Genomic DNA, 13,619 nt, shown 5'->3' with positions numbered 1-13,619 from the left:
TGGAGTCTTTGACAATTTTTTGGGCCTTCATCTGACACTGCCTAGTCCGCCTAGGTCCTGGATGGCGGGAAGACCCAGTGATGTACTGGACCGTACGCACTATCATCTGTAGCGCCTTACAGTCGGATGCCGAGCAATTGCCATACCAGGCGGTGATTCAACCGGTCAGGATGCTCTCGATGGTGCAGCTGTAGAACTTTTTGAGGATCGGGGGACCCATGCCAAATCTTTTGAGTTTCCTGAGGGGGAAAAGGGGTTGTCGTGCCCTCTTAACGACTGTCTTAGTGTGTTTGGACCATGATAGTTTGTTGGTGATGTGGACATCAAGGAACTTGAATCTCTTGACCCGCTCCACTACAGCCCTGTTGATGTGAAGCGGGGCTGATCAGGCCTACCACTGTTGTGCAAAGTACAGATGAGACAACCAACATAAAAAAATGCATTTTACATTCCAAAAGGCAGACCATGAGGACAGGTATAATTTGTTCTCAGAACAGGGTGCCAATATTTATGTTTATGACATTTCCCCACTACACCTGGGTGTGTGGTGTGGACATATAACACAAAGTTAGCCTAAGATAGAAGTATTGATGTAGTTTCACAGGTAATTTGAGTTCCCCACAAAGATCAAATTTCTCCAAAACATAAGGACGATCTTTGCCGTTTATGATTATATTTATGTTTTTGTGTAACTTAGGTCTACCATTTCTCTTCTCTTAAGGTTGGGTTGGACGCACTTTTATTGTACAGTACAATTGAATCTAGGTGCTCATATTATGAACATTACGGTAGTTGAGGCAAGGTTACATGGGCTGATTTCCATATCAGTGCGTATACTTGGCCATGTACATACTCAAACACTCCACCATATTATCGATTGGCGATACAAGAGGAATCTCAAGCAACTGTTTACGCCAACGGTTTGAAACTGATAAGAGGTAAAACAACAATAGTACAGGATTATTTTAGGACGTGATTGAAAACTGCTGCTACGTTTTTTTTGTTTGTTATATAAAGGGCAGTAAAGAGTGTTATTTTTCTTGTTTGGTAACGTTAAACGACCAAACCTTAGTTAATTAAGGCGATATGTTAAGCGTGTTTTGGTCTTTCTCGCTCAATCGCTGGTTTACCAAATGATGCTCTTGTCATAATGTAACATTAAGTGTAACCAAACACGGTATCATACTGAGTTCCATAATACGTTATCATACTGAGGTCCAGAATGACGTCGTTACCCACTGTACTTGTCAAAAGGTGGCGCTATATCCCCATATTTTTTTAACCGTATTTTCCTACAGTGTAGGCCCAGTCAAGATTAATGTATGATGTTTGCAAAAGTTTCAAACATCACAACTTAAATTCACCATCCATTTTAATTCCCTTCCCATTTTTCCCCCTCATCAGCTAATGGCCCTCTCAGGCTGGGTGTGTTTGGTGACAGGTGCCTCTCGTGGCATTGGAAGAGGCATTGCCCTGCAGCTGTCAGAGGCGGGAGCTACCGTCTACATCACTGGCCGCCAGGAGAAGACCCTGAAGGAAACTGCTGCTCAGGTGAACATTCATACTTTCATGTGTACTAAATGTCCCTAGTAAACATGAAAGCTTAATGGAGGTCACGGGAGGAAGGTGACAAACAAGGCTGAAAGATATTTCCTCTGAATACTGTTGTTGGGGGGGTTCAGTGAGACAATTAGAAGACATAGTGACCACTATGTTGTTTGGTCGAAGACTAATTAACCACTTTCCTTCTCCAATCTCAATGGCAGGTGACGGAGAGGGGTGGGAACTGTGTGCCAGTTGTATGTGATTCTTCAAGTGATGAAGACCTCAAATATCTATTTGATCAAATCCAACGTGAGCAGAATGGCAGACTGGACATCCTAGTGAACAACGCCTATGCTGGTGTACAGGTCAGTGACATCGTTGCAGGGAAAACTGTCAATAGACTACATGGCAATAAGTTATTGACAGGGTTTGAAAAAACGACACCGGTTGTTTGACGTGACATCAGCGTATGGAGAGGGAATTTCAATCACTTATCAAAAAAAAGTGTAAAAAGTCTTTATGACTAATGACGATGATGATAATTTGTAATGTTATTTCAGGCTATTTTCACTAACATGGGGAAGAAGTTCTGGGAAACCGATCCAACCGTATGGGATTCCATGAACAACAGTGGCCTTAGGTACTCTCTCATTTGTTTAGTAAGGTCTTGCTTTGAACTGCACCCTAATTGCATTGTTTCAGTCTCGTATGTTCTGATGGGCAGACAGCTTTCAGCTCCTGACAGTCAACTCCACCTTATACTCACAAGTCAGTAGCAGATAAGTAGACAACAGTGCTTTGGTTATCTGTACGTTTTGACACTTTGCCTTCATTATCCGTCAGGGGACACTATTTCTGCTCAGTGTATGCTTCACGGATGATGGTGGCACAGGGCAGGGGCTTGATTGTGGTCATCTCTTCTATGGGAGGGTTGAGGTATCTCTTCAACGTGTCATATGGGGTTGGTAAGGCTGCGGTGAGTTCTGCCATCTCTGTGCTCCTAATGGTTAATTATCTATTCACCTCAATGACATGTCATATGTTTAGTGTAAATAACTGTGGTCATCCAAAGTAACGCAGATCTTGAACACATCACTCCCTCTTTAAGTTCAAGTTCATGTGTTGCTGTTTGTTCAACTTTAAACAAGTGCATTTTGTGCTTTATTTGATCTCAGCTCTGATACTCTAACCCATATCCTCTCCAGTGTGACAGGCTAGCTGCAGACACAGCAGTTGAGCTGAGAAGCAGGGGAGTGGCCTCTGTCAGCCTGTGGCCGGGAGCAGTTCGGACAGAGTTGGTGTCTCAACTCGTCATTGAGAAGGAAGCTACACCGGACGTTGATCCTAAGGTAGATGATAAACCATTAGACAGGGCCTAAAATGTACTTTATGGTCCACCAGCCACTGTGGCAAGTAGATTTTTAAAATCTACCCTTTAAGGGCGGGAGGTTACCATGGTAACGGGGCCACTGTGTGTGTGTGTGAGATGGGATCTGACTAGGGCATCTCCACTATCAGCTAAAGCAGCAGACTCAAACTAACTTTGAAAAACAACCTGAGCTTTTGAACAAAACTATATCAATAGCCAGTGTAACTGGTGTGAAATGGCTAGCTAGTTAGCGGGGTGCGCTCTAATAGCGTTTAAATCAGTGACGTCACTTGCTCTGAGACCTTGAAGTAGTTGTTTCCCTTGCTCTGCTTTTGTGGAGCGATGGGTAACGATGCTTTGTGAGAGGCAGTTGTTGATATGTGCAGAGGGTCCCTGGTTCGAGCCCAGGTAAGGGCGAGGAGAGGGATGGAAAGAACTGTACACTAAGAAACACGAGGACAAAGTCTCACTTTGTAGACTTTCGAGTAAATTAGACCAACTTTTATGCCTGTGCACAGCGCCTACAAAAATGAATCTATCAGTACTTCACTCAAGAATGCACAGCTCTCCATCCAGTCGGTGTTGCTGTGTGGGGGGGATATAGGATTCGTATTTCTTTTGTGTAACTAGCAGATATGAAAGAAAACAGCAGAAATACAGGTACTGCAGCATTTTTCTCGCAACATGTACATGTGCTCATATTTGACTTTTGACTATTTTTATTTGCAAATGTCATGCTCGCACTGTAGAGCCTGGCACATTGACCAACCGCCAACATGGCTGGTGAAATAGATATTCTTACCTGCCAATACTTAAATCTACCTGCATCTGTTCATTTTACCTTGATTAGAATATTGCCATTCTGTATGGGTGGTTTGAGAGACTGATGCAGTTTTCTCCAAGTTCAGTAACCTGAAAATAAGGCTGTGCGGCTTGTGCACCAGATTATTTGCTAAATTATATATTTTCATAGGCTCTACTAGTTCTTATTCTCTCTTACTGTATTGAGTTTGTACAAATGACATAACTCCCTGTTTCTCTCAGTTCAGAGCCTTCTTTGCCAATGGAGAAAGCACAGAGCTGAGTGGGAAGTGCATTGTTGAGCTGGCGAAAGGTACATTATGCTACAGCATGTACATGACCATGCAGCATTACATTTCTACAGTTGATAATAAAGCCACATTTTATATTAAAATGGGGGGGGAAACAAAAGTAGCTTCTAAGCAAAATACAATTTCTCAAGCAAGAATTTAGCTATGACTGTCTGGGAGTGGCCTGAGAGAGGGGTCTAATTGGATGAGCCTAATGGGAGGGTTGTGTAACCTGAAAAATTGATTTTATTGCCAGGGAGGATGGCAAACTCTCTTTGTTATTGGTCTATTAACTTATACCGTGACGTCCAATAACCCCACTCAGCCAAACAAGCTGAAATTTCAGGCGGTCTTTTCATACAGCTCTTACACTAAAAGTGTAAACATTTTAGCAGTCGTGCTTATCCACAGCGACTTACAGTAGTGAGTGCATACATTTTCATACTGGTCCCACATGGGCATTGAACCCACAACCAACTGAGCTACACGAAACCATAATTTTCACAATTTTACAGTATTATTGCAAACTCATAGTGTGGATACATACATATACAGTTGAAGTCGGAAGTTTACATACACTTAGGTTAAATTAAAACTTGTTTTTCAACCGCTCCACAAATGTCTTGTTAACGAACTATAGTTTTGGCAAGTCGGTTAGGACATCTACTTTGCATGACACAAGTCATTTTTCCAACAATTGTTTACAGACAGATTATTTCACTTATAATTCCCTGTATCACAATTCCAGTGGGTCAGAAGTTTACATACACTAAGATGACTGTACCTTTAAACAGCTTTGAAAATTCCAGAAAATGATGTCATGGCTTCTGATAGGCTAATTAACATAATTTGAGTCAATTGGAGGTGTACCTGTGGATGTATTTCAAGGCCTACCTTCCAACTCAGTGCCTCTTTGCTTGACATCATTGGAAAATCAAAAGAAATCAGCCAAAAAAATTGTAGACCTCCACAAGTCTGGTTCATCCTTGAGAGCAATTTCCAAACGCCTGAAAGTACCAAGTTAATCTGTACAAACAACGTACGTAAGTACGTAAGTATAAACACCATGGGACCACGCAACCGTCATACCGCTCTGGAAGGAGATGCGTTCTGTCTCCTAGAGATTAACGTACTTTGGTGCGAAAAGTGCAAATCAATTCCAGAACAACAGCAAAGGACCTTGTGAAGATGCTGGAGGAAACCGGTACAAAAGTATCTATAGCCACAGTAAAAACGAGTCCTATATTGACATAACCTGAAAGGCCGGTGCTGTGGTGGTGGTGCGTTGTGGTGGTGCTTTGCTGCAGGAGGGACTGGTGCATTTCACAAAATAGATGGCATCATGAGATGGGAAAATTATGTGGATATATTGAAGCAACATCTCAAGACATCAGTCAGGAAGTTAACGCTTGGTCACAAATGGGTCTTCCAAATATACAATCACCCCAAGCATACTTCCAAAGTTGTGGCGAAATGGGTTAAGGACAACAAAGTCAAGGTATTGGAGTGGCCATGACAAAGCCCTGACCTCAATCCCATAGAAAATCTGTGGGCAGAACTGAAAAAGTGTGTGTGAGCAAGGAGGTCTACAAACCTGACTAAGTTACACTAGCTCTGTCAGGAGGAATGGGCCAAAATTCACCGAACTTATTGTGGGAAGCTTGTGGAAGGCTACCCAAAACGTTTGACCAAAGTTAAACAATTTGAAGGCAATGCTACCAAATACTAATTGAGTGTATGTAAACTTCTGACCCACTGGGAATGTGATGAAAGAAATAAAAGCTAAAATAAATAGTTCTCTCTACTATAATTCTGACATTTCACATTCTTAAAATAAAGTGGTGATCCTAACTGACCTAAGACAGGGAATTGTTACTAGGATTAAATGTCAGAAATTGTGAAAAACTGAGTTTAAATGTATTTGGCTGTGGTGTATGTAAACTTCCGACTTCAACTGTATATGTAAACACATAAACACAGGAAAATCACTTTTTTTGACAGCATGGCCCCTTTAACAAAACAGACTGACTATCATTTGAAGATTACATTGTTTTAGATCTGGGCTTTCACCTTTACTGTTTTGATTTGCAGATTTGTCATTCCAAAGCTTAATTTGTGTTTTGCATTCTCTTTATGATTTGAAGATAAAAACCTGATGTCGCTGTCAGGAAAAGTGTTGCTGACCTGTGACCTGTCTAGGCGATACGGAATACAAGATGTTGACGGTAAAATATCACTAATTTTAGTTAAGTGAACGCTGATCATGCACATTTCCAATAGGCTAAATATCGAGGGTAGGCTATTATTTGAATGCTGGTGACATGATCGGTGCTTGGCTGACGATTATCATATACAATCATATTGCTCTTAAGCCATATACCATCATATAACCCCCTGTCCACTTAATCAGCCAACTCTGGTCTAGAGAGCATGTGCCAAAACCAGATTGGGCAAGTTTGCTATTTATTGCAACAGTTTTTGTGGCAAAACCATCGTTAGAGTTGAAAATGCAATGGAAACCCATTTAACTTGTCTTTTATTCAGTGCATTTGAACTTATGTGCACTCTGTCGTCATGCACAGCCTTTTATCTGCAACAAGTCAGTTTGTTGGAAACACCTCTAGTGGGGAAATGTGCATATTTTACAATATTCACATGAAAATCTGTCACCAATTGGATGGAAACCTAGCTATTGTAGTGTGTGTATATCCCCCCCAAAAGATATCTATTTGCATGCAGAACTGTACATAGGCCTTCACAACGCACTGTCTTAATCTTTTACGTATTACTTCCTCTTTTTTTTCAGGCCGCAGTGTGACTGACTACACCTCCCTTAAATTCCTCCTGACCCAGGTCCCATATCTTTCCTGGCTCTCCTCGATTGTACCCTCATTCTTCCGGGTTCCTCGGTTTGTTCTTACCCTCACCAACGGACGTTTCTGAGCCACCCCAAACTCCTCTGTGACACTTAGATTACTGCAGTGTCAGTAATCTACATTTATATGGTATTCCTATACATAGAATACTAAATCATTTATAATTCTGTGTTCATATGCATAAGAAGGATCTGCACCAGTATTATGAATATTACAAGAGTTAAGCTTGTAAGCTTGTATGTGATTAAACTTGCCTATTGCCTCTGACATACATTGGGAAATGCCCCTTACAGTACATGTCAAAACCTATGAGTGGAATGGTATCCAAAGCATCAAACACATGGTTTCCATGTGATTGATGCCATTCCATTCTCTCTGTTCCAGCCATTATTATGATGTCCTCTCCTTAATTAACAGTTTAAACAAAGGGACTGATAACTTTCTTTGACAAAATGCTATTTTTGAGGTGATCAAAATGAAGGTATGCTGAATTTTTTTTTTTTTAAATGAAGGTATGACTATAACACTATACTGAATATTTCATCATATGAAGAGAAATTCCAGCAGTGATGTTTTGCTGCATTTAAAAACACTAAGCAAATGCATTTTGTAATACTGATAAGTAAATAAAATTATATACATTCCTATACCAACTTGATACTATTTGTTATGTCTGTGAAGCAGGCACTTTACTTTTCACTCATCTACCAAACTGGGGCCATACTTGCGAACATTAGAAACAGTTTATCCGGCCTCACAAGTGGCGTAGCGGTCTAAGGCATGAGCCATGAGCTGGCGTACAATTGACCCAGCGTCATCCGGGTTAGGGGAGGGTTTTGCCGGGATTTATTTTCTGTCTTTGCAAGCTGACTCGGTTACCAGCTGGACGGTGTTTCCTCTGACACATTGGTGCGGCTGGCTTCCGGGTTAAGCGAGCGGTGTGTCAAGAACGAGTGCGGCTTGGCAGGGTTGTGCTTTGGAGGACGCAAGGCTCTTGTCTTTCGCCTCTCCCAAGTCCGTAGGGGAGTTGCAGCCATAGGACAAGACTAACTACCAATTGGATATTACGAAAAAGGGGTAAAAGTAGGCCCCACCCAATTGTTTTCTTCTTCTCCATCTCAAAATGCGCATCAGCCAATTAAAATCGTTGATTTTACTTGAACGTGATAGGTTACATTGTAGCTGGGCCCATCAGATAAATTTGTACACGTCAAATATGGTGGATAAATAAGAGTTTACTCAGGCCGTTTAACATGAAAAAACTTGTCAGGGTCCTGTCTGTGTAATTTAGTGGGCGTTTCCTCTCTGTTCTCGCGTGAGTTCACAGTTCGGCCATAATATCTAGGATGCTGCTTGGGTCGTGTCCAATGATGTGTATAAGCCCTGGATGACTGATTTGAAGCCACCGCACAGCCTTCATGGTGTGGACAACCGGTGGCTTCAAAGCCTCTCAATGGCCAATACATAGCATACATAGTAAAAATTCACTGTCACTTTATTTTAAGAATGTGAAATGTCAATAATAGTAGAGGAGTGGGTCAGAAGTTTACATACACTCAATTAGTATTTGGTAGCATTGCCTTTAAATTGCATAGATGCTCACACACACTTTTTCAGTTCTGCCCACAAATTGTCAATTAACCCATTTACAACCAACCTTTAACCTCCTGACTGATGTCATGAGATGTTGCTTCAATATATCCACATAATTTTCCTCCCTCATGTAGCCATCTATTTTGTGAAGTGCACCAGTCCCTCCTGCAGCAAAGCACCCCCACCACGATGCTGCCACCCCCCTGCTTCACGGTTGGGATGGTGTTCTTTGGCTTGCAAGCCTCCCCCTTTTTCCTCCAAACATAATGATGGTCATTATGGCCAAACAGTTCTATTTTTGGTTCATCAGACCAGAGGACATTTCTCCAAAAAGTATGATCTTTGTCCCCATGTACAGTTGCAAACTGTAGTCTGGCTATTTATGACGGTTCCAAAGCATGATTTCATAGCCATCTATTTTTTACATTTCTGAGCGGCCTTTCAGTTTATGTCGATATAGGAATCGTTTTACTGTGGATATAAATACTTTTGTACCCGTTTCCTCCAGCATCTTCACAACGTTCTTTGCTGTTGTTCTGGGATTGATTTGCACTTTTCACACCAAAGTACGTTCATCTCTAGGAGACAGAACTTGTCTCCTTCCTCAGCGGAATGACGGCTGTGTGGTCCCATGGTGTTTATGCTGCGTGCTGTACATCTGAACGTGGTACCTTCAGGCATTTTGGAAATTGCTCCCAAGGATGAACCACAATCACACCATGAGTAGTAAATCATGAAACATACAACCCCTGCCCTTTTTCTTCCCAGAGATATAATTATTCCTGTCTGCACGATGAACTGAGAACCCAACTCTCTGTACGGACACAGATTGTATATCCCGAGAGAGCCATGTTTCCGTGAAACAGAGTATGCTACAATCCCTGATATCTCTCTGGAACAAAATCTCTGGGGTACGAACAAATTACCCGATTCGGGAAAGTTGTATTCCTGGTCGTAATGCTGGTAATGCTGGTGAGTTATCGCCGCTCTGATATCCAAAAGTTCTTCCCGGCTGTATGTAATAACACCAACAGTTTCCTGGGCTAATAATGTAAGAAATAACCCATAAAAAAAAAAAATACTGCAAAGTTTCCTAAGAGCTAGAAGCATGGCAGCCCTATCCATCGGCGCCATTTTCAGTCCCGAAGCAACGCTGCCGCCGCTGCTGATTCCTTGCTCCTACCAGAGAGCTACAGTACCTGACTGACAACAGTGGAGCTGTTGACATCACCAGGCAACGTTCCCACACCTACATGTGACTGGCTCCGTCTCTTAACTTAAACATATTCTGGCTGTTCTGACAGATGTTCCTAAGGAGAGGGTCATGACCGTCTCCCCCTCATATCTCTACCCAGCACCTACAGGAACCAATTATTGTATGTACAATTCAAAGCTCTCTCTTCAGACAACATTTCCCTCACATTCCCTCCTCATCACTCTGTGATAATAATCTTTACATTTTATGGTACGCATTAGATTATAGCTTCATTCAAAGGGAAGTTATATCAAAATACATCATTATAAGTAAGCGAAATCAACACATAAAACAGGCACTTAATCCTTTCAAACCCTTCCTTCTGGGTTGACAATCCAATTTCTAAAACCATTGCAGTAGAATGTCTTAACTTAAGACCTTCGCTTCATGCAGTTACACATATGCTTCTTTATTATCCCATTTCATTCATGGTAATACAATCATCATAATAAATCGTAATAAAGGTTATACTTTGATTAACGGGAGTGAATCTAATTTCATTCATAATCATCATAATAAAGGTCAAATCTACAATCCAAGGTTATTATCAACGGGAGTGAGTATATCAAAAATGCACACACATACACAAGAGATCTGTAGATTCAGAGGTGAATAAATGTCCAAAGCTCTTACCACAATCGGGTTGCATTGACATATGTTCTGTATTAACTGTCCCTTGGACATCTACTTAGTCAAATCATAAAACCTGTTGTTTAACAGATCTACTAAGACCTTCAAAAAGTTGGTGCTGTCTTATTAGCTCAGTGTTTCACGTAATGGAAACAGATTATTGGTTTAGATGACATTACCTTCTAAACTTGTTCAAATGAAAACAACCTTCAATCATTACTCACCATCCTTCTCTACAGGGGGGAATGAAAGCTGATAGCTGCTGAGATCTTATTAGCCAGAGAGGCACAGATAGCTTTACAGCAGGTTTATAACACAATTAGGCAAACTAAGCAAAAAAAACACATGCTGTAGCATATTGGGCAATTTGGGATCCACAACTTCCAAACAGGGATTCCAACCAAGTTGCAAGCATCCACTCTGGTTTTGGGGGATTTTTCTGAGCAACAATCACAATGTATTCGGCAAGATTAGTCACATTAGAAGAGTGGTCACCCTGAGGAAGGCACAGTGATGCCAAAACATTGGTAAATACCAAATAAATTGCTGGGAGTTTATACATGGGAGTGTGTGACTTTCTTTATTTTGATAGTTTATAGTTTATTCGCAGTTAGTCAGCACCTCCACACAAACTATTTTTTCTTTGCCAATTTTCTCTATGTGTCTAGAGATGTCACGAATTTGGTCTAGGGCACATGCAACTCCATACCCAGGGAAGAGCACACCAAATAACCCGGAGGCAGGTGTGTGAGTGATGTCAATTAGTGACCTCTTATCTCCCCTCATTCCAGGAGGTTTGTAGTCTCTTAACAGAGCCTTCAGATCCCTCTAATTATTTGGAACGGTTCTCATAGCTGTCACCACAAAGCTGTCACCACAGCCATCTTACCACACAGTCAATAGGTTCCATCAATAGGTTACATTTGGAGCTCCTCACAAAGGGATAATAACATTATAGACTGAAATACCATAAGTAACATTACCAGGTTCCCCAGTGTCGGCATTGTTAATGGTTAACTGTGGTTGTGTAATGCAGAAAACATCAATGGGTCAGGGTTATGTGGCATCTCTACTAAGAATGGTAAGGCCATTTGCATAGTCAGATTTACTCCTCTGGGAACTCCCACAAGTGGTAAACCTGCTCCTACCTTAACTGGCCCCAACCCACACACCCAACACACTTTTTGTCCAGATGTAAGATTAGCAACCATATCTGCTCTAGAGAGGAACAGATTGTCATCATGGTTATGGGGGCCCAGCAGGGCTCTCCTTCTCCGATGACCATCTACTTCTTGGCCACTACTCTGGGCCTGCATTGTTCCCTTTGGCTTAGGACTCATCTCATCTACTTCTGTCAGGTTTCCCACAAGAGGACAACCTACTGTTCTTATTAGCACTCCTGTGCTAATTCAGAGGAGGGCCACACTGCACCACCGGAACTGGCGAGGCCCCATCTTCTTCTGCATCAGGAACTCGTCTGCAGTGCGACTCATGGATCCAGGTATCTCTCTCAGCAACCTTCACTGCAGTGGGCGTGGTCAGATGAACTTGGTATGGGCCTCTCCAACGGGGTTCCTTCCAACTCTTTCTCCTAAAGTCTTTCACCACCACAAAATCACCTGGATTCAAACAGTGTTCAGCTCCACCTGCTAGATTTTGCAAAGACGCCTTCACCCAGGGGAAAACACTGTTAAGGGTAACACAATACTCAACCATGTCTTCCTCCATTCCTTGCAGGGACAACCTGTTCTGGGAAAAAGGTGTATTTGTCATCCACATGGGACGGCCAGTCAGCACCTCGTGTGGAGAGAGACCAGTGACTGTATGGGATCTGTATCTCATACTTGTCAGTGCTAATGGAACTTAAATACGTTGTATCTAATTTCCACCAGCATGTCACAGGGGCAACCAGAGGAAAAAAACTCTAGGCCACCTTTACTCCACACACAGAGATGCATACAAAGCTCTCACTCCATTTGGCAAATCTGACCATAATTCTATCTTCCTGATTGCTGCTTACAAGCAAAGACTAAAGCCAGTGACTCGCTCAATACGGATGTAGTCAGATGACGCGGATGCTATGCTACAGGACTGTTTTGCTAGAATAGAACTGGAAAATGTTTCGGGATTCATCCAATGGCATTGAGGAGTATACCACCTCAGTCACCGGCTTCATCAATAAGTGCAACGGTGACGTCGTCCCCACAGTAACCGTACGTACATATCCCAACCAGAAGCCATGGATTACAGGCAACATCCGCACCAAGCTAAAGAATAGAACTGCTGCTTTCAAGGAGCCGGACACTAATCCGGACACTTATAAGAAATCCTGCTATGCCCTCAGACGAACCATCAAACTCACTGTTTATTATCTCTGCACAGTCACTTTACCCCTTCCTACATGTACAAATTAACTCAACTAACCTGTACCCCTGGACATTGACTCTGTACTGGCACCCCCTGTACAGAGCCTCGTTATTGTTATTCTATTGTATTAATTAAAACATGTCTTACTTTAGTTTATTTTGTAAATATTTTCTTAACTCTATTTTCTTAAAACTGCATTTTTGGTTAAGGGCTTGTAAGTAAGCATTTTACAGTAAGGTCTACAACTGTTTTATTAGGTGCATGTGACAAATAACATTTGATTTGAAGCGCTTTCACTCATGTCAGCCTTGTTTCACCAATCATGCAAATCTAAATGTTCTGCAAACACAGTAAAATCTACTGTACATCAATATTCATTTACAAGATCCACCATCCCTCCTTTGGACACAAGGTCTGGACCATGTGACAATTTTGCGAGGAACTGGAAAGTACAACGGGGCATGGCAGGTCTGCTCCACTCAAGCAATACACCCGAGGCGTCCTTATGACAGCGCCCCACCCACTTGAGTTTTAGCCATGGCCTGTAAAGCAACGACATCATTAAAAGAGAAAGGGTTAGTGCAAACAGGAAATGCTACCATTTGCAGAATTGTTTTATTTAACTAGGCAAGCCAGTTAAGAACAACTTCTTATTTACAATGACGGCCTAGGATCAGTGGGATTAACTGCCTTGTTCAGGGGCAGAATGACAGATTTTTACCTTGTCAGCTCAGGGATTCGATCTAGCAACCTTTCGGTTACTGGCCCAATGCTCTAACTACTGGGGAAACAGAAGAAGAAGCAGCTGCACAGTCAGCCTTGGCATTCCCCAGAGAAATGTCATCTTTAGAAATCAAAATCAAATCAAATTTTATTTGTCACATACACATGGT

At 41.9% G+C, this 13,619-nt stretch overlaps 1 protein-coding gene across 1 annotated transcript; it reads left to right on the top strand.

Annotated features, from left to right (window-relative positions):
- Nucleotides 1-783: 783 nt before the first annotated feature.
- dhrs1 (dehydrogenase/reductase (SDR family) member 1) lies at nt 784-7,530 on the top strand. The gene is made up of 9 exons (XM_024391203.2): nt 784-938; nt 1,405-1,551; nt 1,767-1,910; nt 2,106-2,185; nt 2,389-2,521; nt 2,751-2,894; nt 3,959-4,028; nt 6,150-6,230; nt 6,812-7,530. Exons 2-9 carry the CDS (start codon nt 1,408-1,410, stop codon nt 6,946-6,948), a joined length of 933 nt encoding a protein of 310 aa, XP_024246971.1. The 5' UTR covers nt 784-938; nt 1,405-1,407; the 3' UTR covers nt 6,949-7,530.
- The last annotated feature ends 6,089 nt before the right edge of the window (nt 7,531-13,619 follow it).

The sequence above is a fragment of the Oncorhynchus tshawytscha genome, linkage group LG28 (assembly GCF_018296145.1).
Source record: "Oncorhynchus tshawytscha isolate Ot180627B linkage group LG28, Otsh_v2.0, whole genome shotgun sequence".
Classification (NCBI taxonomy): Eukaryota; Metazoa; Chordata; class Actinopteri; order Salmoniformes; family Salmonidae; genus Oncorhynchus; species Oncorhynchus tshawytscha.
The sequence above is the reverse complement of the archived record's forward strand: the minus strand, read 5'-3'. Positions and strand labels throughout refer to the sequence as shown.

Excerpts from the sequence above, each read along its gene's own strand:
- dhrs1 (XM_024391203.2), top strand. The coding sequence starts at position 1,408 with ATGGCCCTCTCAGGCTGGGTGTGTTTGGTGACAGGTGCCTCTCGTGGC. Across the intron at positions 1,911-2,105 it reads ACGCCTATGCTGGTGTACAG|GCTATTTTCACTAACATGGG; the intron begins GTCAGTGACATC and ends ATGTTATTTCAG. Across the intron at positions 2,895-3,958 it reads CACCGGACGTTGATCCTAAG|TTCAGAGCCTTCTTTGCCAA; the intron begins GTAGATGATAAA and ends TGTTTCTCTCAG.